Source organism: Ranitomeya imitator, chromosome 1, assembly GCF_032444005.1.
Source record: "Ranitomeya imitator isolate aRanImi1 chromosome 1, aRanImi1.pri, whole genome shotgun sequence".
NCBI lineage: Eukaryota > Metazoa > Chordata > Amphibia > Anura > Dendrobatidae > Ranitomeya > Ranitomeya imitator.
The window spans coordinates 903,559,283-903,586,458 of NC_091282.1; the positions used below are offsets into that span (position 1 = coordinate 903,559,283).

At 41.5% G+C, this 27,176-nt stretch overlaps 1 protein-coding gene across 2 annotated transcripts in view; it reads right to left on the reverse strand.

Annotated features, from left to right (window-relative positions):
• LOC138653989 (transmembrane protease serine 11C-like) overlaps nt 1-27,176 on the reverse strand; it is a 61,014-nt gene that overhangs the window by 16,260 nt on the left and 17,578 nt on the right. The window contains exons 4-8 of one of the 2 annotated variants that reach the window (XM_069743380.1): nt 26,680-26,747; nt 24,230-24,381; nt 22,972-23,010; nt 7,086-7,142; nt 3,365-3,412 (exon numbers count right to left, since the gene is read on the reverse strand). In XM_069743380.1, coding sequence (XP_069599481.1) covers nt 3,365-3,412; nt 7,086-7,142; nt 22,972-23,010; nt 24,230-24,381; nt 26,680-26,747 — 364 coding nt within the window. The remainder of the gene's footprint in view (nt 1-3,364; nt 3,413-7,085; nt 7,143-22,971; nt 23,011-24,229; nt 24,382-26,679; nt 26,748-27,176) is intronic. The other variant, XM_069743381.1, reaches the window with a different exon arrangement.

A 27,176-nucleotide genomic window follows, 5' to 3' on the forward strand; every position in this document is an offset into this window, starting at 1 on the left:
CTAGAACTCTTTGCCTTTTTTGCTGCTGCATCACACTATTGACTCATGTGTAGTCTGTGATGTCTTAGTATGCCCAAGTCTTTTTCACACGTGCTGTTGCTTAGTTCTGTTCTTCTCGTTCTGTAGATGTAATTTTCACTTTTCTTTCTCAGATGTAGAAACTTGCAGTTCTCCCTGCTGAATACTATTCCATTAGTTGCTGCCCATTGTTCAAGCTTTACTAGATCCTTCTGAATCCTTTCTCTTTCTTCTCTAGTTTTAAGGTACCGTCACATTAAGAGACGCTGCAGCGATATAGACAACGATGCCGATCGCTGCAACGTCACTGTTTAGGTCGCTAGGAGACGTCAAACACTGTAACAGCAGAACGATACAGGAGCGATCCAGTGACGTACTTATCGTTCTCGCTGGTTGTTCGCTCCATGGAAAAACATTGCAGGCATCGTTGCTTTTGCTGTCAAACAGGACGAATCACGCCGTCCTCACGACCAAATAATGTTCCGGACTTTCAGCGACGACCAGCGATGTCACAGCGGGTTCCTGATCGCTGCTGCGTGTCAAACACAACGAGATCGCTATCCAGGACGATGCAACGTCACGGATCGTTGTCGTTCTCGTTGGTAAGTTGCTTAATGTGACGGTACCTTAAGCTATCCCACCTAACTTTGCATTGCAAAACAGTTTACCTTCAGTTCCCTTAGCTAGATCATTTATAAAAATGTTGAGCAACACTGGGCCCAAGACAGAGCCTTGGGGTACACCACTTGAAACACTCTTCCAATTGGATGTGCTAAAATGTATCACCACTACCTACATCTTTGAGAGAGGCCATTGTTGTGGTCATTCCTAAAGCTGATAAGGATCCGTTGAATCCGGAGTCCTACAGACCAATCTCACTCCTTACGGCGGATATAAAAATTTTGGCAAAGGCCTTGGCCAGCAGACTAACCCATGTTATTGATAAAGTAATCCACCCAGATCAATCTGGATTTATACCCAAAAATCTACAGCAATCAATTTAAGGAGATTATATTTAAATATGCAAATTCCAGCCGAAAATGCTGGAAAGAGAGTAGTAGTGTCTTTGGATGCCCATAAGGCTTTTGATTGTGTAGAATGGAATTACTTGTGGTCGGTTTTGTTGCCCCTTGGGTTTGGGCCTAAGGGGGGGAAATGGGGGGTGCGTCTTATAGTTGGAATACAGGCTTACCGGCAGTGGTGTGGCGGCGGCAGAGGTGCAGCGGCAGCAGAGGTGCGGGGATGAGGAGGCGGTATGGCGTGAGCGGGGTCCCTTCCACAGGTGAGGTGATGCAGCAGCCCGGTAAGCAGCAGAGTCGGGTGAATCATGGCGTTATCGGTGGTGGCGGCCATCTTCCTGAGGCCTTCAGGAAAATGGCCACGGGTGGCGTTGCCCACCTAAGCAGGAAGGGGCCCTGCTCAGGTGCATGCCGTACCGCATCACCCCACCTCTGCCGACACCATGCCTCCTGTGACCCTGCTCTGCCACCGCCAGCCCTCAGGTAAGATACTGTAAATTCGAACAATAAGATGGACCCACATATTATAAAAAAATCTTTTTTTCTGCAATTTTCACCCAAATTTGGGGTGCATCTTATGGTCCGATGCGTCTTATAGTCCAAAAAATACGGTAAGTCATTCGTGGAGTTACAAACAGAATTCCAGTTATCACATTTAAATTTATATCATAAAATAATTCAGCATGCATATCAGTCGCAATGTCGGAGAAAACTTATTGAGATCCAGATAGATATCATGCTGGCTTCCATTTTGGAAAACAGCGGGACAAGGGGGGCAATTTCCGAAGTGTATAGAGATAGAGATTTATTATTCACCTTTCTAGTTAAACATCCCATCAAGTCTAGAATGAAATGGGAAGCTGAATTGGGAGAGATAAATGATGATAGATGGGAATCTATTTTAGAATATGTGCCTAAGATCTCTATGAGCGAACCTGGGAGGATGTCTTAACTATATGTGATTCATAGAGCTTACAGAACTCCCAATAGACTGTTCAAGATGGGCTTGAGGTCTGATTCCGAGTGTCCACGATGTTCGCAGGAATGGGCAGAGATGTTACACATGCTGTGGCATTGCCCTAGATTGTCTGCCTTCTGGACAGTTGTATTGAATCGGATTGAATTGATATATAGGTGTGTAATTCCCAGAGACCCTTTGGTCTGTATATTAGGTTATGTGGAAGAAATAGTAGCGGTATCTATGGTTAAACTGGCGATTGTTATTCATAGCAAGGAAATTGATAGCTCGGTTCTGGATTAGAGAGGAGCCTCCGACTAGACGATACTTTCTTACGCAGGCGGATCATATAATATTATTGGAAAAAAGTATCTATCCTAAGAGAAATAAACTCAATGTATTTCAAAAGATATGGCAGCCATGGATAGAATGGAATTAGATTTGTGGGGAGGATGCATAATGTTATAGATGATGTTCATAATATACAATTGTATTTGGCTTGGGAAAGGAATATTGGATGGGAAATGAGGAAGGCACTAAGGGGGTCTCGAAGGGAGGGGGGAGAAGGGGGGGGAGTTTTGTTCATAAAATATATGATTATATGTGAATGATAGCTTGATTTCATATGTTATAATTGTTTTCCTTAATAAAAATTTATCTGATTAAAAAAAAATGTATCACCACTCTTTGAGTACGATCACTCAAAGAGTTATGAATCCACCTAACTGCAGCCTTGCCAATCCCATACTTGGTCATTTCTTCAATAAGGATAGTATGAGATACTTTATCAAATGCTTTGCTGAACTCGAGATTCACTATATCTACCGCATTTCCCTGATCCACCCAGTCAGTGATACCAACATAGAAGGAAATTAGATTAGTCTGGCATGACTAGTTTGCTACAAACCCATGCTGGCTCTGGATAATTGCTGTATTCTTATACACGTACTTGTATACATGCTGTTTAATAATTTGTTCAAAGATCTTTCCTGGTATAGAAGTAAGGCTCACTGGCCTGTAATTTCCTGGCTCCATCTTTGTTCCTTTTTTAAAGATAGGCGCAAAATTTGCCCTTTTCCAATCTTGCTGGAACTTCTCATATTCTCCAGGAGGCAGGCAGGAAGCTGCTAATCAGTGATGGGGGCAGGGTTATAAAAAGAAGGATGACTACAGGGATGAGACACCTAGTCCTCTAGTGATAATCTCCTGCTGATAAAACACTGATTTTATTGAAACAGCAACACACAACCTAATAAGTGACAAATTAAGTCCCTATATTTCATCATGTAGCTCTCAGATTACATAACAATGGTGCTAATTTTAAAACTTATTGTGTGTGACCCCCAACATATATGCAATGAATACACACCTGTTATATTCGATACATTGGCCAGAATATTGATAGTATTGATTGTAGCTGAAAATAAGACAGATGGGAAATTTTTTTAAATGTGTATAAATAGTGCAGCACTAGCTAAGTAACTAAGACCCTGACATTGTCATATACCATAACATATGAACCATGCAGCTCTGATGTGCATGCTATCTCTAGGATACTTTAATTTATTAACTCTTTATAGATTTAGTGAAAGTTGTATACGGCAGTGGTTATTACTAGGTATAAGAAATTGGAAAGTGAATGTGCATGTGTTGCAACAGATCTGTTGAAGGTTGGGACCAGTACATTCATGACATTCCAGGTTGTTGGGTGAAAAAGTGTCAACTGTAGTGGTTTTTATGCTACAGTTCCACTGATAAACACAAGATGGCTCTATAGCAATGGCAAAACTTTTCACTTTACATATACACTGTGTGCAGAATTATTAGGCAAGTTGTATTTTAGAAGATTATTTTTATTATTGATCAACAACTATGTTCTCAATCAACTCAAAAGACTCATAAATATCAAAGCTTAATATTTTTAGAAGTTGTAGTGGGGTTTTTTAGATTTGGCTATCTTAGGAGGATATCTGTTTGTGCAGGTAACTATTACTGTTCAGAATTATTAGGCAACTTAATAAAAACCAAATATATTCCCATCTCACTTGTTTATTTTCTCCAGGTAAACCAATATAACTCCACAAAATTTAGTAATAAACATTTATAACCTGCAAAAACAAAACCCAAAAAAATTAGTGGCCAATATAGCCACCTTTCTTTATGATGACACTCAACAGCCTTCCATCCAAATATTCTGTCAGTTGCTTGATCTGTTTACGATCAACATTGCATGCAGCAGCCACCACAGCCTCCCAGACACTGTTCCCAGAGGTGGACTGGTTTCCCTCCCTGTAGATCTCACATTTTATGAGGGACCACAGGTTCTCTATGAGGATCAGATCAGGTGAACAAGGGCCATGTCATTATTTATTCTTCTTTGAGACCTTTACTGGCCAACCACACTGTGGAGTAGTTGGAGGCATGTGATGGAGCATTGTCCTGCATGAAAATCATGTTTTTCTTGAACGATACCGACTTCTCCCTGTACTACTGCTTGAAGACGTTGTCTTCCAGAAACTGGCAGTAGGAGTTGAGCTTCACTCCATCCTCAACCCGAAAAGGTCCCACAAGTTCATCTTTGATGATACCAGCCCATACCAGTACCCCACCTCCACCTTGCTGGCGTCTGAGTCGGAGTGGAGCTCTCTGCCCTTTACTGATCCAGCCTCTGGCTCATCCATCTAGCCCATCAAGAGTCACTCTCATTTCATCAGTCCATAAAACCTTTGAAAAGGCAGTCTTAAGATATTTCTTGGCCCAGTCTTGACGTTTTATCTTATGTTTCTTGTTCAAAGGTGGTCGTTTTTCAGCCTTCCTTACCTTGGCCATGTCCCTGAGTATCGCCCACCTTGTGCTTTTTGTTACTCCAGTAACGTTGCAGCTCTGAAATATGGCACAACTGGTGGCAAATGGCATCTTGGCAGCTTCACGCTTGATTTTCCTCAATTCATGGACAGTTATTTTGCGCCTTTTTTGCCCATCACGCTTCTTGCGACCCTGTTGGCTATTTGCCATGAAACGCTTGATTGTTCCATGATCATGCTTCAAAAGTTTCGCAATTTCAAGACTGCTGCATCCCTCTCACAATTTTGGACTTTTCAGAGCCCGTCAAATCTCTCTTCTGGCCCATTTTGCCAAAGTAAAGGAAGTTGCCTAATAATTAAGCACACCTTATATAGGGTGTTGATGTCATTAGACAACACCCCTCCTCATTACACATTTGCACATCACCTGATTTACTTAATTTGTAGTTGGCTCTCAAGCCTGAACAGTTTGGAGTAAGAAAACATGTATAAAAAGTATCAGGTGATCAAAATACAACTTGCCTAATAATTCTGCACACAGTGTACAGTATAACACATACACTTTTTATAATACACACTATGTTATAATACACACTATGTAATGTGTGTGTTATACATAGTACGGATTAGACATAATATGTGTGTCATACATTGTGCGTTTCATATATAATGTGGGTGTTATACAAAGTATGTGCTGTACATAGTGCATGTTATACTTGTACATCGTGTGTTATACATAGCAGGTTATTCCCAATGTGTGTGTCATACATTGTGTGTGCATTATTCATAGTGTGTGTGTATTATACATAATGAATGCATTATACAAAGTGTATGTGCGTTATACATAGTGTGTGCATTATACATAATGTGTGTGTTATATGTAGTGCGTATTACACATAATATGTGTTATACATCGTGCATGTCATACATATTGTGTGATATACATAGTGTGTTTGTGTGATATACATAGTGCGTATTATACATAATGTGTAATACATAATGTGTGTGTTATAGATAGTGAGTGTTAGGCTGGAGTCACACATAACGTATAAAAAATCGGTCCGGTTTACACGGACAAGAATCGCAGAAATGTTCCCTGAACAGTGATCCATATATCATCCGTGTGCAGTGTGAGGATGCAAATTTCTCGCATGTAACCATCGGTGTGACATCCGTATGGCATCCGTATGGCGAGATTTTCTCGCTGGCTTGCAAAATGGACATATAATGCATCTATGGGCTCAAATATTCGTGAAACCATATATACAGTCTATATATATATATATATATATATATATATATATATATATATATATAGATCAGTGACACACCTTTATAGATGTTTATATTTCATAGAGAGTTAGATAGCAGAATAGCCAATAATTCAATTGTTGGGTTCTGTAAAATCATTACAGAACCCAACAGGATATGAGACATGGTTTACATACAGTAATACATTACATATCCGTTAGATTTATATATGTCCCTGACTAATAGAGGTGGAGCCGCATATTCATTACTGTAATCGACGGCCCCACGTGACCGCATACAGGAGAAGATGCGGCCAGGCCAGGAAGCAGCGACAGCCAACGAGGGAGCCTGGTGAGTATTTTCAGAACAGCGGGGGGGGGGGGGGGGGGGCGCACAGGGGGTGAGAGGGCGGGGGGCACATAGATCTTTATTTTAAACACTATTATTCATATTTTCCCTGCAGCAAACGCTGCTGCAGGGAAGATATGAATGGGGCTTCAGCACCAGATGCTGGTACGTGTGGTACCCAGCACGGTGCGTGTGGTACCCAGTGGGCACACGGGCACGCACGTGTGCCACACTGATGTTCCACAGAAACGTAGGGGCACACGGACATGGATAATTCCGGTACCGTTTTTTTCCAGTACCGGAATTATCTGGACCTGTGAAACCGGCCTAAAACGGTGACAATTGCAGCATGCTGAGGTTTCTCTCGCACGTATAATACGGCCGAGAAAACAACAGATGATGTGAGCTGCCCCATAGATTAATATTGGTCTGAGTGCTATGCGATTTTTTTATCGCAGAGCACTCGTCAGTATTTCTCGCTAGTGGGACTCCGGCCTTATAGATGTGTGCGTCAAACATAGTGTGTGTTATACATACTGGTTTATATAATCATATATTCAATAAACTGGGTCTGAGTTGCGATACAAGACACACCCTATGGACAATAGGGGTGCAGTTTCTGGGGGAAAAGGCAGTGGGTTAATGGTGACTCATAATGGATGGTTAGTAGTGTATAGCAATACACACCTGGAGAAGCCTGAACAGGAATCTGAGTAGTTGCACTAAGGGCCACACTGCTTGGTACTGGAAAAGGAAAGGAGTGAGAAGACATAATGATTATTTTGAGGCTAGAATAACATGTGGTAGTCACATTCTCTGCTGTTTTATTTGTGACAGAACGGTTTAGCACTTGTCATATGTAATCACTTGGGATGAGGCCTGATTATTCTAATCAGTAATGTTAAGTGTGTTGTAATTCCATCACTAATGAATGCATTTATTAGGCCTCCTTAAGAGTATGACATCAATTTTTTTGACCTATGAAAAAAACAGACTAAGTTTAATCAATGATTTTCATCAGGGTTTCGTAAATTTTTTTACTGATGAAAAAAAATGAAAAAGTTTCTTCATCTTCTCCTTTGTATAGACGCCACACAGATCATCAGATGACATCCTAGTGCGGTCCGATTTTTTTTCACTGAGCCATAGACCTTCATTGCTGAGTTTGACCTGACACGGATCAATGTTGGAGATGTCTGCGGTATTTTGCAAAGATGGCCTGCAATAAATCACTGACATGTGCACAGGCCCATAGACCTCATACATGAAAAACCAACGTGTGAATGAGCCCTTACATAGCTACTCTGGACTTTTCTCCAATGGAAGGTGTACACTTTTTTTTTATATAGATTCAATGCATCCTAAATAAAAAAATAAACAACTTTGGAAATAGTTTACATTCAAAATGTCCTCCTTTCTGTTCATATCCCTCCAATACACAACCACACCTCCTTAGTTAAAGAGCACACCTAGTCTAATCCTGCGACCACATTGCTCCTCCTTATTGTTGCCCTCTGAGCAATATCAAAGAACTAAAGGTAACCATCCATATACAGTAGCATAGCTGTCATCTTATTCTTAACCCTTTAATTTCCGAGTGAATTTTCATTTTTTACTTTCCATTCCATTCTTTTTTTTTTTTTAGTTTCCCATCAACAAAGCCATATGAAGGCTTATTTTTGCAGGTCAAGTTATAGTTTTGATTGACCCTATTCACTTTATCATATAATATACAGAAATAAGGTGAGCAAAAAAAAATCCAAATGGGATGAAATGATAAAAGAAATATAGTTCCGTCATAGCTTTTTGAGTTTCAATTTTACAACATTTATTGTGCAGTAAAGCTAACATGCAAATAGGATATTTCAGGTCAGTAAGAATATGTCGATATCAAACCTATGGTTATTAAAAAAAAAAAATTGCGAGCGATGGGGCAACCAAAAAACAAAAATTATGAGGTTTTGATTTTTTGCCTTCTTTACTGCATTTATCATATGGATTAATTACTATTATATTGTTACTTATGACTGTTGTGTTTGAAACTGTTAAACTGTAATGCGCTGCGGAATATGTTGGCGCTATATAAATAAAGATTATTATTATTTTGATAGAGCAGACTTATACGGACAATACCAGATATATTTATTGCTTTTTATTTTTTTTTTATTTATTTTCAAGCTGAGAAAGGAGGGTGAAGTTTTTTTTTAGATATTTTAGATTTTCAACTTTTTTTATTTAATTTTTTAGTTTATGGCTGGATCATACATGACAAATACGTTTTACCTATAGTGCTCCCCCCATTTAATTATAGATTATAAGCTTATGAACAAGGCCTTCACTTCTCCTGTAACTGTTGAGCTACAGTATGTGTTACTCGGTAATGTCTTTATTGGCTGCACATGTCCCCACTAAATTGTAAAGTGCTGTGGTTTATGTTGGTGCTATATAGATAAAATTATTATCATTATTTAATTAGCGAACTTTAACCTGTGATCCTTTGATCACTCATTTTATATATTGCATAACTTCTGGATTGCAGTACAGTGGATTGCAAAAGTATTCACCACTTCGCTTTTTACCTATTTTGTTACATTACAACCTGTGGTTAAATATTATTAGAATCCGATTTGTGTGTGATGCATCAGCACGAAATAGTCTGAGTTGGTAAAGTGGTGAGAAAAATATAGGCATAAATTAAATTCATGGGATTAAATAAGAAAAAAATTGTATGTGCATATGTATTCACCCCTTTTGCTTTGAAGCCCCTAAAAATTTCTGGTGCAAGCAATTATCTTCATAAAGCCGGGGTCACACTTGCGAGTGTGATGCAAGAAACTCGCATCAATACCCGACACTACTGTCGGCACTCAGACCGCAGTGTGTGGCTGCATGTATTTCTATGCCGGGTATTGATGCGAGAGACTCGCGCGAGTTTCTCGCATTACACACGCAAGTGTGACCCCGGCCTATGTCACATGCTTAGTGAAAGGAAGTCCACCTGTGTGCAATCAAAGCGTCACATGGTCTGTCAGTATATACACACCTTTTCTGATACACCACAAAGGCTGCAACACCATTAACCAAGAGGCACCACTAACCAAATACCATGAGGACCATGGAGATCTCCAAACAAGTCATAGACAAAGTTGTTGAGAAGTACAAGACAGGGTTGGGTTATAGAAAAAAATATTGCAATCTCTGAAGATTACCGCAGCACCATCTAATCCATTATAATCAAATGGAAAGAACATGGTACCACAACAAACCACCCAAGACATGGCCGCCCACCAAAACTTTCAGCCCGAGCAAGGAGGGCATTAATCAGAGAGGAAGCACAGAGACCAAAGGTATCCCTGAAGGAGCTGCAGAGTTCCCATTCAGAGACTGGAGTATTTGTCCATAGAAGTGACCTTTATGAAAGAGTGGGCAAAAAAAACCCTTTACTCACACACAAAATTTCTACGGCTCATTTCCCATTTGCCAAAAGACATGTGGGAGACTCTCCAAATGTATGGAGTTAGGTGCTGTGGTCAGATGAGACCAAAAGTGAACTTTTTGGCCACCAAGGTAAACGCTATGTCTGGTGCTAAACCAACATAGTTCATCACCCCAAGAACACCATCCCCACAGTAAAACATGATGGTGGCAGCATCATGCTGTGGGGATTTTTTTTGGCAGCAGGGACAGGGAAAATGGTGTAAGTTGAGGGGAAGATGGATGTTGCGAAATGGAGGGATATTCTTCAGCAAATTCTGTTTCAGTCTGTCTGTGGTTTTTAAACTGGGATGGAGGTTCACCTTCCAACAAGACAAGACAATAATCCAATGCTAAAGCAGTAATTTAAGGGGAAACATGTAAATGTTTTGGAGTGGCCTAGTTAAAGCCCAGACTTTAATCCAGTTGAGAATCTATGGTTAAACTTCCAATTGGCAAGATGTCGAAAGCTCATAGAGACTAAAGGTACCTTCACACTGAGCAACTTTCCAACGAGAACGACAGTGATCCGTGATGTTGCAGCGTCCTGGATAGCGATCTCGTTGTGTTTGACACGCAGCAGCGATCAGGACCCTGCTGTGCCATCGCTGGTCGTAGCTAGAAGTCCGGAACTTTATTTGGTCGTCAGGTCGGCGTGATTCGTCATGTTTGACAACAAAAGCAACGATGCCTGCAATGTTTTTTCATGGAGCTAACAACCAGTGAGAACGATAAGTACGTCACTGGATCGCTCCTGCATCGTTCAGCTGTTGCCGGTGTTTGACGTCTCCTAGCGACCTAAACAGCGATGCTGCAGCGATCAGCTCGTTGTCTATATCGCTGCAGCGTCGCTTAATGTGACGGTACCTTTACCCAAAGCAACTTGCAGCTGTAATTGCGGCAAACTGAGTCTCTGCAAAGTACTGATTTTAGGAGGGTGAATAGTTATTTACACTGAAGTTTCCAGTTATATTGTGCTGTTTGATTCACAATGAAAAGAAAACCAAATGCTCACAGTTGTAGGCACATGTTTTAGGTGAACCGCTGCACATCCTCACAAAAAAAACAGTGAAATTCCAGGTTGAAAGCTAGCAAAACACGAAAAATGCCAAGGCAGGTGAATACTTTTGCAAGCCATTGTATATGGTGTAAATGATGGTTACCTATTAAGCACAGCTAGGCTTGGCTAGGGGTACCAAGATGGTAGCAGTGGGGGATCTCAGCAGAACTTTTGGCCTGCATGTAGGTAACCCATTGATGCGATAGGGTGACGATGAAAGACAGTGTGTGCTTACATTGGTGATACTTTCTTTTAAATGCCACTGTCGGAGATTGACAACAGCATCCAAATGGTGAAACTGGAGCTCTTTTCTCTACTTTTACAGACATGCTGGCTGTCTAACACAGACAGCACCTGCCACATGTGGAGTGGGCTTTGCCAGCGTGGACTTATATAGTAGTTACATGCATATGTACCAAGTGGAATATGCTCATTTGTACACAAGTTGTCTCCCACATCCTCTCAATAAATATTCAAAGCTTATGGCCTTCATACACGTTGGATGAAAGTAGATTCCAGTGGCTGACTATCTAATGTGTATGAGGGCTCTCTTTTCTCCCCTGACAGATGATGTCAGGGAAGAGAATAAACCAGCAGTTGCAGTTTGAAGGCTCAACCTTTTTGTTTTCGTTGGAACTGGGCAGCCCTAGGTGTCTGGCATTAGCTTTCTCCTCTCTCCCCATTGAAAACAAATGACTCTGCTTGCAGTTATTGCAAGTAAATAAACTGCAGGGACTCTTCAATGGAGTGAAATCATTCTGACATGTTGGAAATGTGGGGGGTGAACAGAGTAGTTGTAAGAGGATGTGCTGTAGAAGATGAGATTCCACAGCGCTTTGCGGCATTTTTTCTGGAGACTAACACCTACTGCCTGAGCAGAACAATGCACAAGCAACAGGAAGGGGAAGAGTTTTGGGAAGAACGCGTCTAGACGGAGCACTTGGTCAGATGACCTGCATGCGCAGTTCCCCGATATATATGGCCAGAGTAGCAAGCCGGGACAGGATTTGGCGTCAACCAGTGAGATGAGCAGGATGTGCGCTATGAGGGACACCAAGGCTAAGACACTGGAATGTGTCAGGAGTCCTGAACCAGAGGGTTGTTGTGCACACGCAAGCAGGAGCCAAATGACTCCAGTCAAGATCCGTGGACCAGACTACGCCGGTCAAGACCTGAGCCCCAGACATGCGCCCGTTAAGATCCGCAAACCAGACCATGCCAGTCAAGGCCCAGGACACAGCCCTTTTTTTCCTGACCCGATAGACAACCGTTGCAGGTCAAGCATCGAAGATCTCGTGAGGACCCCTTTCCAGAAGTGGATTTCTGCAGCAGTGAACTGGAGGTGCAAGTGAGCTGGGCGGTTACATCCAGAACTTATATATACGGTACAGGGTTCAGTCTGGAGTTCAGCCAGTGTGAGAAAGGCCCAGAGAGCATTGCCCAACTTTGTCAGAAGAACATGCGGCCTAGCCAGAAGAAGCGGAGACCCCCGCTAGTCTAGGGCCTGTAACAAAAGGGGGAACATTGTATCTCATCAGAGATTAGTCAGATAGCATAGAGAACGTGCTGTTAGAGTTATAGTGTGCTTGATAAGAACATTGTGTATTGTTTGTTGTATACTGTAAATACTCTGCTTTCATACTATTTCCTTTCTGTTAAAACCATTCCTCTATTCTGTGCAAGGAGAATAAAGAATTAAGTTGGATACTTCTGCCTTTCCCTAGTCTGCGTGTTGCATCCAGTGACCTGTTTACATAGTGATCACAAGTATCATAGAGGAATGATTCACAATGGTTCTATCTGTACAATCATACTCAATCCACATAATAACAATTACATCAAAATCTGGATCCTCATTCAAGTGTAGTGTTTGACCCAGCTTTACATCAAACACAAAAATGTGACCTTGGGTACTCCCCTGTAGTGTAGAGGGCGGGATGCCGAACTCAAACTCAAAGGATATGATGTTTTATAGGATTTGTGTGTTCGTAAACTCGGTTCAGTTACTTCAAGGAGTCATATAGAAAGCTTGTGAGTAATGCAAACCCCACCCACTCCGCGTGATTGACAGCATGAGTTTGTACATACGTAGCACTTTATGTGGGCAGGAGGAGCAGGACTCACAGGCTTTCTTCATGACTACGAGCAACTATTCAACAACATTTGCATGAAATTAAATGATAGCAGACTATATTTTCCTGGGCTCAGGACCTTTCATTTTTCCACATGTTGTCTCTCATGTGGAGGATAGGGACTGACTTATTAACTTTCAGTTACCTATACAATTTGGTAGGTTCTATCATTTCAGCGCTCACATTTTTAACAAAAGAGGTAAAAGTTTCAAAAACAATTTTACAACTAGCCTGAATTGGATTTTAATGTAATTACAGCAATCTAAGATCTATCTAATAATGAATGCAGATAGTGGTGTCTGAGTAATCTGGTGAAATATCCCCAGTGATGGAGAGCAATCGCAAATGCACAAGAACCAGAAAAACAAGGATCCCTAAAATATAACTTTTAATCCATAAAGTTAAATATCTTGGACAAATGAAACATTTTTGCATTGCTTTGCCCAGATGGTATTCATTTACATATACAGTGGGGCAAAAAAGTATTTAGTCAGTCAGCAATAATGCAAGTTCCACCACTTAAAAAGATGAGAGGCGTCTGTAATTTACATCATAGGTAGACCTCAACTATGGGAGACAAACTGAGAAAAAAAATCCAGAAAATCACATTGTCTGTTTTTTTTAACATTTTATTTGCATAATATGGTGGAAAATAAGTATTTGATCAGAAACAAACAATCAAGATTTCTGGCTCTCACAGACCTGTAACTTCTTCTTTAAGAGTCTCCTCTTTCCTCCACTCATTACCTGTAGTAATGGCACCTGTTTAAACTTGTTATCAGTATAAAAAGACACCTGTGCACACCCTCAAACAGTCTGACTCCAAACTCCACTATGGTGAAGACCAAAGAGCTGTCAAAGGACACCAGAAACAAAATTGTAGCCCTGCACCAGGCTGGGAAGACTGAATCTGCAATAGCCAACCAGCTTGGAGTGAAGAAATCAACAGTGGGAGCAATAATTAGAAAATGGAAGACATACAAGACCACTGATAATCTCCCTCGATCTGGGGCTCCACGCAAAATCCCACCCCGTGGTGTCAGAATGATCACAAGAACGGTGAGCAAAAATCCCAGAACCACGCGGGGGGACCTAGTGAATGAACTGCAGAGAGCTGGGACCAATGTAACAAGGCCTACCATAAGTAACACACTACGCCACCATGGACTCAGATCGTGCAGTGCCAGACGTGTCCCACTGCTTAAGCCAGTACATGTCCGGGCCCATCTGAAGTTTGCTAGAGAGCATTTGGATGATCCAGAGGAGTTTTGGGAGAATGTCCTATGGTCTGATGAAACCAAACTGGAACTGTTTGGTAGAAACACAACTTGTCGTGTTTGGAGGAAAAAGAATACTGAGTTGCATCCATCAAACACCATACCTACTGTAAAGCATGGTGGTGGAAACATCATGCTTTGGGGCTGTTTCTCTGCAAAGGGGCCAGGATGACTGATCCGGGTACATGAAAGAATGAATGGGGCCATGTATCGTGAGGTTTTGAGTGCAAACCTCCTTCCATCAGCAAGGGCATTGAAGATGAAACGTGGCTGGGTCTTTCAACATGACAATGATCCAAAGCACACCGCCAGGGCAACGAAGGAGTGGCTTCGTAAGAAGCATTTCAAGGTCCTGGAGTGGCCTAGCCAGTCTCCAGATCTCAACCCTATAGAAAACCTTTGGAGGGAGTTGAAAGTCCGTGTTGCCAAGCGAAAAGCCAAAAACATCACTGCTCTAGAGGAGATCTGCATGGAGGAATGGGCCAACATACCAACAACAGTGTGTGGCAACCTTGTGAAGACTTACAGAAAACGTTTGACCTCTGTCATTGCCAACAAAGGATATATTACAAAGTATTGAAATTAAATTTTGTTTCTGACCAAATACTTATTTTCCACCATATGCAAATAAAATGTTAAAAAAACAGACAATGTGATTTTCTGGATTTTTTTTTCTCAGTTTGTCTCCCATAGTTGAGGTTTACCTATGATGTAAATTACAGACGCCTCTCATCTTTTTAAGTGGTGGAACTTGCACTATTGCTGACTGACTAAATACTTTTTTGCCCCACTGTATTTGGACCTTATTAGGGATCTCTAAGGGCAAAAAAACAGATTTTGTGCTTTTTGTTTTGTTGGTTTTCCTAATTTTTTGTATTTTTTTTTCAATTTTGCTTGTTTTTTTATTTTTTTTTCTCTTTTTTTGGGCAATGGGTGTATTGGGACACAATCTTTTATGACCATAGGGACTGATTAGGGTTAGCAGGGCAAGTCGCCGCTGAGTGGGGGTGCCTGCCGCTGAAACTTAGGGTGCCAACCTCCACAGTCAGGCAGGGACCAGTATTAGGGGATCGACAGGGTCTGATCACATATAAATTGTTTACCTTCCCTATGGTAACCTATGTGTATTAATGTCTTCAAATTTGGAATAACTGTTTTTAACTTTATGGATTAAAAGTTATATTTTAGGGATCCTTGTTTTTCTGGTTCTTGTTGGTGTTTCGGATCCCAAGTAAATTTTTTCTTGGCTTGTTTTTCAATCGCACATGCAATCTGCTTTATGCCAATGGTCGGGACTATAGCAAGCACCGTCTTGGAATCAGGAAATCCCGTCATCACCCCATCTATCAATAACCTATCTTATCATACAACATAGGTTGAACATTATGTAGGTATCCATTTAATGGATACCTACATAAACTGCATGGCTAATATAAAGTGATATGCTTCTTTGTGGCATCTGTGTAGAGTAATCATTGAAGTGTGAGCTCACATAAATTAAACCTGTCAACAGGATTGTACTGAGTAACCTACAGACAGTGTCAGGTCGGCGCCATTATACTGATTACAATGATCCCTTGGTTGATGAAATCCATCGTGTGGTTGTTTCTTAATTTTTATTTGTAGTTTTCAGTTATGCGGTGCTCTGCTTACATATTCATCTGTATGGCTTATGACAAGTCACTCATCCCTCACTGACCTACCCCTGAATATTATTGTTTGCAAAAAAAATTACATTCATCATGCCGGGGCCGACGCCTGCACAGTAGCATGATTGGATCTATAATATCCATATTTTCATTTGATTTTGTCATATAAATTTCTTGAGAAAAAAAATTATCTTAATTAGAACGGCGAACACGCCTGCACAGAAGCATCATTCGGAACGCGATAGATGCTACTGTGCATGTGCCACCACATGCGCCATTTTGAAGACGGAAGACCGAGGTTGTGTTGGACTCCACGTGGCACAGCAGAAACGGGCAGGACAGCTGGACTACATGTCAATTGTCCACCCTAACACCTGGAGACACAGTGGCACATAGAGCCCGGGTCGTGATAGGTCAGTGTCATACACTTTAAGGAAGACAGAGATAACAGTGAGGACCTTGACAGAAGCCACAGGCAGCAAAGGACTACACCACAGTGCTGGTAGGAAGGCTTCTAACTCCACCTGGTAAAGGGGACTCTGAACTTGCTTCCAAGCCGGCCGGACCCTGCCTGTAGCTGTGATCTGGTGCCCTGGCATGCGGCTGCCTGAAGTCTTCAGTAAACCAGGTAAAGAGACTGCAAACCTGTGTCCTCAGCTTCTTACTGCACCACCCACCATCTTCACTTCTGCACCGGGAGCCCTGGAGAACCAACTTCACCTGTGGGAAGTTATACCATCATAGCTGCCATAACATCACCCCAGAGGACCCCTTTAAGCAGCATTGGTCTCCTCTGACCGAATACCACAGGTGGCGTCACAAACACAAACTTTATTCACAAAACCCCTTTAAAGACATTCCCTTTAACATGGGCGCTCAGGGCCATGGACCGGGTCACCGCCACCGTGACATATCCCTTTGAGTACCGGACCTGGTACAGAGGACCCCATGGCCCTGGTGGGCGTCACACATCTATCGCGTTCCAAAGGACATAAGCCATAAGGATGAATACCTAATCAGAGCACCACATGAAGACCCCCCTCCCCCACAGGCCGCTCTGGGGTGCGAGCATATCATTAACTGAAAACTACAAATAAAGATTAAACAACAACCACAAGACAGATTTCATCAACCAAGGTATCATTTTATTCAGTATAACGGCACCGACCTGACCCTGTCTGTAGGTTACTGTGCAAAATCCTGCTGATAGGAATCTAGATTGTGAGCCCCAATGGGGACAATGATGATAATGTCTGTAAAGTGCTGTGGAATTAATGGTGCTATATAAGTGAGTAAAGCAATTAATATATACAGCACTTAATAGCTAAACAGAATACAGCACTTTGCTTATTTCTACAATTTTGTGGAATCACTAAAACAACTAATTACGACTGTGGGATTATAACTTATATTGGTCTTGTTATGCTTCCAAGCTGGTTGTCATTGTAGGATTAACACTTAATGTGACCACTCGTTACTATGGTTAGAGTAAGAGCGTAATTAAAATGAAACTACGGCTCAACTTAAAGGGAACCTGTCACCAGGTTTGGCCAATATAAGATAAGGCCATCCCCTTTCAGGGCTTATATACAGCATTCTATATTGCTGTATATAAGCCCTCAATCCGACCTGGAAGAACTGAAAAATAACTTCTTATACTCACCTGCTGGGTGGTCCCGTCGAGGGCTGTCGCTCTTCTTGGTCCGGCGCCTCCCATCTTCTTGTGATGCCGCCCTCCTGCTTGCTTCATGTGGATGATGCGTCCCTGCAACATCCACACAGGCTCCCCGGAATCGCGCTCCTGTGCAGGTGTACTTCTCTGACCTGTTGAGGAAGAGCAAAGTACTGCAGTGTGTAGGAGCCGGAAAAGGTCAGAGAGGCCCGGCGCCTGCGCACTGTAGTAATTTGCTCTGCCCTCAACAGGGCAGATAAGTACACCTGCACAGGAGCGCGATGCTGGGGAGCCTGTGTGGATGATGCAGGGACGCGTCATCCACATGAAGCAAGCAGGAGGACGGCATCGCAAGAAGATGGGAGGCGCCGGACCAAGAAGAGCGACACCCATAGAATCAAGCCGCCCAGCAGGTGAGTATAATAAAAGTTATATTTCTTCTCTTACCAGTCTGGTTGGGGGAAGATATACAGCATTATAGAATACTGTAGATAAGCCCTGAAAGGCGAAAGCCGTAACTCACATCAGCCAAACCTGGTGACATGTTCCCTTTAAAATAACTTGCCATATATTTTTCCAAGCTTGTAAAGATCTGGTATGATGCTCATTGCGATCTAGTTCATAAATGCATTACAATCACTTCAGATCATTTTTCTCCCCTATATTTACTAATCATGAGACGGATCATTTGTTTTTCCTTTTTTTTTACCCTATTGTGGTCCACAAAAGATGGGCAGGCAGTGAGTGACTGCAACAATCACATGCTGCAACAATCACAGTCTCCTTGCTCTCTCTTCTGGCTTCTAGAGCACATGCCTACTACAGGCAGTCAGTGGCTGCCGATTGTCTGCAGCGGTCATTTAATATTCTCCAACCGGATAGGAAGGAAGGAAACTTTTGGGGGGAGCTAACGGCAGTACATAGGAACTGCAGGGGTCCAATTGTTGAGTATATGTTTTTTTTTCCTATTTTCAGACCACTATGGCTACTTTTTAAAATAAAAAAAATGATGGACAACCCCTTTTAATTGCGCTTTGTGCTGAACTTATCCAATAGCCAAGTACATATAAATATGATAGAATTACACTGATCATAGATAGAGAAATTCTTATTATTTATGATTCATAGTTATTTGCGGAACCAAAACCACTAGATTACGTATCCCATTCCACCCACTATGTATTGTATGTAGCACAATACCAGGGAAATAACGTGTCCTTGTATTATTTCCTCATTGTCCTTTACCTTCTTAATCTCAGTCTTATTAACTATTTCCTCTCCCATCATGTCTTCGATTTGTTTTGCCAATGGTACCTTTATGTGTATTTTTCTTTCTACACATTTTTACATCAAATTGTACAGTGTCTTAGAATATTACAGTGTATCTTATATATGATTATTATTAGCAATAATACATATGAATAATCCACTAAAACATTTGCTAATTAATACTTATAGGCATTAAAAAATTGCACCATGCTCTAGTCTGGTCCGATTTACCAGATTTATGGACTAGACTGGTGATGTAAATAGTAGGCAGCTTCTGCACCCATCCGCTCCCTAATTTGCAGATGAAGCTAGTCAGCAGTCATTTGAACTTTGCCTAAAGGTACCTTCACATTTAGCGACACTGCAGCGATACCGACAACGATCCCGATCGCTGCAGCGTCGCTGTTTGGTCGCTGGAGAGCTGTCACACATACAGCTCTCCAGCGACCAACTATGCGAAGTCCCCTGGTAACCAGGGTAAACATCGGGTTACTAAACGCAGGGCCACGCTTAGTAACCCGATGTTTACCCTGGTTACCAGCGTAAACGTAAAAAAAAAACAAACGCTATATACTTACATTCCGGTGTCTGTCCCCCGGCGCTGTGCTTCTCTGCACTGTGTGAGCGCCGGCTAGCCGGAAAGCACAGCGGTGACGTCACCGCTGTGCTTTACGGCTGGCCGGGGGCCAGACACCGGAATGTAAGTATGTAGTGTTTTTTTTTTTTTTAACGTTTACGCTGGTAACCAGGGTAAACATCGGGTTGCTAAGCGCAGCCCTGCGCTTAGTAACCCGATGTTTACCCTGGTTACCAGTGAAGACATCGCTGAATCGGCGTCACACACGCCGATTCAGCGATGTCTGCGAGAGATCCAGCGACGAAATAAAGTGCTGGCCTTCTAGCTCCGACCAACGATGTCACAGCAGGATCCAGATCGCTGCTGCGTGTCAAACACAACGATATCGCTAGCCAGGACGCTGCAACGTCACGGATCGCTAGCGATATCGTTGTGAAGTTGTTTAGTGTGAAGGTACCTTTAGTCTAAGCTAGGGTGACCTCTATACACATTCCACTTTCTGTGGGTTCGGACGAACCTCTGATGGGCCTTCTGATTCTGCATCAGCAGGTGATATGAGAGGAGATAAGGCTCGGGCAGTTGGATTTCAGACTTCCAAACCTTTTGTTCTGTGATAGATAAGGTTCTGGAGATAAGCTGCCATGTGTCGGGCTTAACAATACTGTACATGTATGGCCAGTTTAGGACATGTTCAGTAATCATCCATTACAACGGATCCAGCAGTAATCCATTGGCAAAAAAGTTATGCAGACATAATGTTTTTGTCTGATTTCAGCTGGATCCGTTTTTTTAACTTTGAAGTCTATTGAAAAAGTATACGTTAATCAGACAGCCATCCATTTATCTTTCATTTGATAAAGATCCATATTTTTCTTACTGGATAAGTTTCAAATGGAAGAAAATGAATGTCTAACGAACAGATCCATTTTCCATAGACGTCAATGTTAAAAAAATGGATCCAGCTAAAATCAGTTTTTTTTAAGGGCAAAAGTTTGCACAACTTTATTGCCAACAGATTACTGCTGGATTCGTTCTAATGGATGATTACTCGACATGTGAACATATCCTTAAAGGGCATGGGTCATTAAAAAATTACCGTATTTTTCACTTTGTAAGACACTCCGGATTATAAAACGCACCCCAAATTTTGAGGAGAAAAATAGGAAAAAACTTTTTGGAATAAAATGGTGGAGCTTCTTATAATCCATGCATCTTATTGCTTAACAGGTGTGGTGGCTGCAGTGAAGCGGGGTCCTAGGGTCGCTGCTGGAGGAGGCAGGAGAGGAACATTGCCGCAGGCTGGGATGAGGGGGTGTGCAGGTGTCCTGTGCTTCGGGGGGCTCCTGTGCTGCGGGGGGCTCCTGTGCTATGGGGGTGTCTCTGGTGATGCTGGCATCTCTGGTGCTGCGGGGGGGCTCTGCCAAAATTTTGTGAAAGGCCAGAGCCCCCCAGCAGTTCGTCCATACTTTCCTGTGCGGTGGACTTCGGGAAAATGGCAGCCGGGAGGCGGCACATGCGCAGATGGAGATCTCAGCACCAAGATCTCGGGAAATGAGATTTCAGCGCTGAGATCTCATTTCTCGTGATCTTGGTCCCGAGATCTCCATCTGGGCATGCGCTGCCTCCGGCAGCCATTTCCCAGGAACCATGGCACAGGAGGAAACCACAGAACTGCCCGGGGGCTCTGGCCTTTCATGAAATGTCGGCAGAACCCCCAGCAGTAGCGGACACCCTGGGCAGCGGCGGACACCTGCTGCAGCGGTGGCGGACAAATTTGGGGGAAAAAATTGCGCCTTAGAAAGCTACAAATACAGTACCTATTGTTTAACTTTTGTGTTACTTACAATTTTGAGTATTTTCTTTGTATCACGATCTTTATTTAAAAAAATAGAATTATTAATTCACTGAGGATTGTGTACACTCGAACGTCTTATTATTTCAGGAAGAGTTTTCAGCAGGCTCCATATCATTAGAGGCAGGTTTACACTGACAGGTGTCACCTGATAACAGAATCCATCAATAACAACAGGCGTTTTCAGCAGACCATGCTCACGTCCTTTACAATGACCTTTGCAAAGACTCATTACATGCTTAAAGGGGTTTTCCCACAAAAAAAGGTTATTTTAAAGTTAATTTTAATCAATAGATCTTGGAATAATAATAATTTCCACAATTCGATGTGTTTAAAAAATGTTTTCCTGTGCTGAGATAATCTTATAAATGTGCCCCTGCTGTGTACTGTGTAATGGCCGTGTCTAACCATACAGGAACATGGTCTGATCATACCTCATCTCCTGGGCAGGGGAGGAAGGAAAATAGAGTATACAGATAGCACAGTAGGGGATCACAGCTGATTTTTTGGGGGAAATAAAGCATTCACCTGTCTGTTTTGGAAAAATGTTTTACCTCAAAGAAAGAATTATTATAACATCTGTATAATCTTTTGCTTCCTCCCCTGCCCAGGAGCTGTGGTATGATCAGACCAAGTTCCTGTACGGTCAGACACGGCCATTACACAGTACACAGCAGGGGCACATTTATACGATTATCTCAGCACAGGAAAACATTTTGCTTAAACACATCCAAATGTGAAACTTATTATTATTAAAAGATCTGTTAACTAAAATTAACTTTGTTCATGGAACAACCCCTTCAAATACAAATGATATAGTTAAAGTCTGTTCATTGTTGTTAATGTACATGTGTTTCCAGAAACTACAGGAAGTTTGAGTCTAATTGTGAAAATTGTAATAAAAAATAAAAAATGGAAATCTTACAGATTGTAATATTGAAATAAAACATGAACAAAATGAAAAACAAAAAATACATTTAACACAAAAACCTGACTTAAGTGAAAGGTCATTTCCTGATAACAGATTTATTTTAATGTCTCACACAGACGACAACTGTATGTATAGTACCAGTCTGCAGCAGAAAGCAGGTAGACCCACAATAGGCAATTGCCCAAGTAATATAAATAATTCTGCACATGAACACATGGTCTATTTGTAAAAAATTGCTTCATTGACCCAATCAGACAGTTCTGTGGCTGGGAGTCGGAGGTATAGCATATAGGCAAATGACATGATGCGGGTGGAAACACAAGACTCCCCATAGATTAAAACAGATTCTTTTACTCCAGGCCACTTAAAGCATTGCACGTGTAAGAAGAGGTTGGGAGGAAAATTGTTGGCCAAATGGGGGTTCAGCCAGTAATTATCTAGGGCGTTGTTTCCAAAACGTCAGTCCTCACGGCCCCACCAACAGATCAGGTTTTCAGGATTTCCTCAGTAGTGCACAGGTGATGGAATTATCATCAAGACATCAGAAACCGAGCAATGCTAAGGAAATTCTGAAAACATGATCTGTTGGGGGCCGTCAGGACTGGAGTTTGGGAAACACTGATCTAGGGGCACCAAGTAGTCTTATTGACATAAGGTTAAAAATCCAAGATTTGACTTACTATTGTAAAGAAGACTCTGTGCCAAGTCAGCTGTGATTTCTAAAAGTGAAAATAACAATGTAATAATGATTAACTTTTGACATTTTTACAATAAAAAAAGATAAAAGCAAAAAAGGGTCATATAGATCCAAGAAGAGAAGAAACTTCAGTACTTGGAAATGTTGCACCTCTGTGATGTCTTTCTATCATATGGTATATCATAAAAAGTTTGCCTTTTATGGAATGTGTAAATAACATCTATGTTTTTCTAGGCATAGCTGCATAAGGAAAATGCAAAATCTGCCTGAAAAAAAGATATCACGTGAACAAACCCTCAAGGAACCAGTCTTTTGGTCATTTTTCATTATTGGGGCACTGCATGTTGAAGGGCTTTACATGGAGAGATTTATGAAACGAAGAGGATAATTTTCCATGTGATATTATAATGTTGGTATACTTATATTTCTCATCTGATAACTGATCAAACACATCATTCAGATTGTAACAACTGAGAAAAACTAGGTTAAATAATTATACATTTTTGACTATTTTCCTGACACAAACACAATAATTACTGTATATTGTTTTATTGATGAGCTATCCTTAGGAGAGGGCATCAATATCTGTTGTGTGTGGGTGCGCCACTTGGCACCCCCCGCCCATGAGCTGTTACTGGTGATGGCGGCAGCCAGAAGTTGTTGCATGCTGCGGGAACTCAGCAGCTCTGTCAAAACTATAGTGGGCATGGCCGGTGGATCTGCAGTATAGCGCTGCTGTGCTCTGACACCCATATCATCAGGCCATCAATAAAAACGTGGAGGCCAAAGTTTTTAACAAATATCGTTTACAGTGAGATTCCTAAATTGTCTGCGTCGCCTTTGTATTTTACTTTACAACTAGTCTGCCTCTTAAGTCCATTTCTTTTATCCTAAGTATGATATGTAGTGATGAGCGAATATACTCGTTGCTTGGGTTTTCCTGAGCCCGCTCAGGTGGTCTCTGAGTATTTGTTAGTGCTCGGAGATTTAGGTTTTGTTGCCGCAGCTGCATGATTTACGGCTGCTGGACAGCCTGAACACATGTGAGGAATGCCTGTTTGTTAGGGAATCCCCACATGCGTTCAGGCTGTCCAGCAGCCGTAAATCATGCAGCTGAGGAGACAAAACTAGATCTCCGAGCACTAACAAATGCTCGGAAATCACCCGAGCGTGCTCTGGAAAACCCGACCAACGAGTACACTCGCTCATCACTATTAATATGTATTTCATGTACTACTTGCCTGTCAGAAGAAGTGAATTCTTGTCAATGTTGAAAAGCGCCACAGAGGTGTTGTGTAAGTTTTCAGATAGTACAGTCTGAACTGATACGTTTTTCTTCTCAGCATTTTTAAAATTGAAAACCAGGACAAATTCAGGAATTACACTTCCTGGACTGCAACAGAACAGAGAAATAAATGTGAATACGTTTGCTTACAGCTATTTACTGTGAGGTAATGATGTGACATACAAGTTAAAGGGGGCTTTGTTATTTAATGCCTGAGGTTGTGCCGAAAATGCAATAAAATTTGGGCCATAAACATAAGATAGTCATATGTACTTACCGGTAAGTGGGCGGTATTGGCTATTTGGGGATTGCTGACACTTCGCTGGCAGCAGAGGCTGAGGGACAGAAGAATTTGCCATCTTGGGTTTCAACATGTTCCCACAGCAGATAGGCCACTGCCAGGAGTTTAGAGTTGGCAGAAGTGTCTGGCAGTTGTGTATTTCCCTTTAATTCCCTAATCCATTCCCCATTTGGCTGATCCAATCATTTGAATTTATGGTGGAGTCAGGAGAAAAATTTTTGGTCAAACTAGCTATCTCATAGACAGCTTTAGTCCTATATGACTACACGAAGACTTTGTATAATCTTGAGATTTATAATAATTGAAAAACATTTTCTAATGCAGTTTCTTCAAGCGTGTACTGTTCCTCTGCCTCCTGGCATCCTAGTTGCCAGGAACGGTGTTCAACTGAAGACTGACCGGTCAGGTGGTGCATAGTCGCGCCTCTGTTCTGTGCTAAGTGCTCTCCCAGGCTGCCAGCAGAGGCAGCATTATCTCTGCAGCATGGGAGATGTGCAGGGGAATGGAAGCTAGTCAGACTTAGCGAGCTTCAGACCGTTCTGAGCGTGCTCTAAAGGTTGGAGCCTAGGTAACTGACCACTCTAAGATCGCATAGTAACGGTAACCTTGGTATTGAGTTGTACACTGTAAATTAAAAATCCCTCCATTCTCAAGAAAGGAATTTTTAAAAGAGGTACAGTGTAAAGTTGCTTTTTTACAAGCACTTTGCAATTTTACTCATTTAAGTACTTGAGATAAACCCTTTAGTATTGTATGGGAGGAAGTTTACATTTTCTAATGAACCATTGTCCTAATATCTTTTGCAATACATGTATTTGAGCATAGAACCCTACATTTTAATTCTGCATAGATCACTTTTCAGTACTCTCTTGAGTATCATCAAAGAAAAGATTTTAATGTCCAATAATGCACCGCCATTTCAAATAGGTGATGGTCACAGCTCACCTCCTCTCTTCCCTACACAGTGACCACTGCACAGATCACAGGACATGGAAAACTTCCTCAAAATTGTTAACAAGTCATCTCTAGTTTATTGTTTCTTATGACAATGTGGCTGCTGTAAAGCATATGCTGCTAAAAGAGTTGTCCGGACTTCTGAAAAAAGTCTGAAGTCACTGTATTTGACTGCATACTGCCTAACTGTGACATACTGCATTGTACATGCAGTCACATTTCCCTGGTATTCCCCATGCGAACAGGCAGTTATGTGACCCCATGTGTGTGATTTGCATACTGACAGTCACAAGCCAACTAGTCTCATCCAATTTCCCCTAATTCTCTTCTATTGAGAGAAGGTGAACAAGTCTAGTAGGTGTGTGACCACAAGCATTTAAATCCTATTAATACTCTCACGAGCCTGCTTGCTTGACCAGTAATACCGGGATATTGTAAAGCGTGTGCACCACATGCTGTCATGATTTAGCAGTTTGCAGTCGTATAGAGTGACTTCAGACTTTTCTTCTAAGAGCGGAAAACCGCTCTAAGTGTATGTGCACACGTTCAGGATTTTCGCTTTTTTTCACTATAAAAACGTGATAAAACCGCAAAAAACGCATCCATGCACATGTTGCGTTTTTGTCCGCAAAAAAAACGCATCGTGGAAAAAAACGCAGCGTGTTCATTAATTTTGCGGATTTTTCGCGTTTTTCCCTCTATATTATTCAATTGGGGAAGCTCCGGAAAAAAATGCGAAAAATCCATACAAAAAAGCGCAAAAAAAACGCAAAAATGCGAAAAAAAAAACCACGTGCGGATTTAATACGGAAAAAGTCCAGTTTTTGTCAGGAAATTTCGGCAAACATTCCTGACGTGTGCACATAGCCTAAAAGTGCAGAGCAGCAGATCAGACAAAATAGCTGACCCATAAACGTGCAGAAAACAGAACAAATAAATCTACAATTAGAAAAGATAGAAAAGAAAAACTAATCAGAAAAAATTAGCTGTCGGTATCTAGTTTTAATCATTGAAATAATTTAGGTAATACATTCCCTTTGCTTGTATGACCACAGTACATAATCAGTTCTGCTAATTTCCAGATGTTGTAGGTAATAATAAAGGAATATAAAAGTTATGAAAGTGTGATAGGGTAATAATGCTTACTGTACCTTAGTCTGACAACCTGTGATCTGCTGTACTGGCTTTTGAGCTCCGAATTATTAAATGCTGCAGTAAACTGTAAGAAATACAAGTACAGGTGAAGTTACTACTAGGAAATTACATTAAAAACATCACATCATTATTCAGGAAATGCATGTTGTGATAAATGGATTTTTAAGCATCCCTATCACAGGAATCTTACTAATTAGCACAGAAGTCAACATACAACTTCAAGGTAAAGACAATTCATGGTTTGGACCGCGCTATCCGAAATATAGATTTATGGCTCCAGTTGCATAAAGAAGTGTTTTTTATTCCACAACACATTTACATGCCTGACTGGCGTTTTTCTCAAAAATGCTTCTTTATATTATTGGATCAAGGATCTTCATTTCAGTTAGCATAGCCCAAACCATGGGTTGTCTTTACCTTCAAGCTTTCTGGTGGAGTTCATCTCCAGCCACGGGGCACCAACAACCGTTATTGAGTTTTACAGGCCTACACA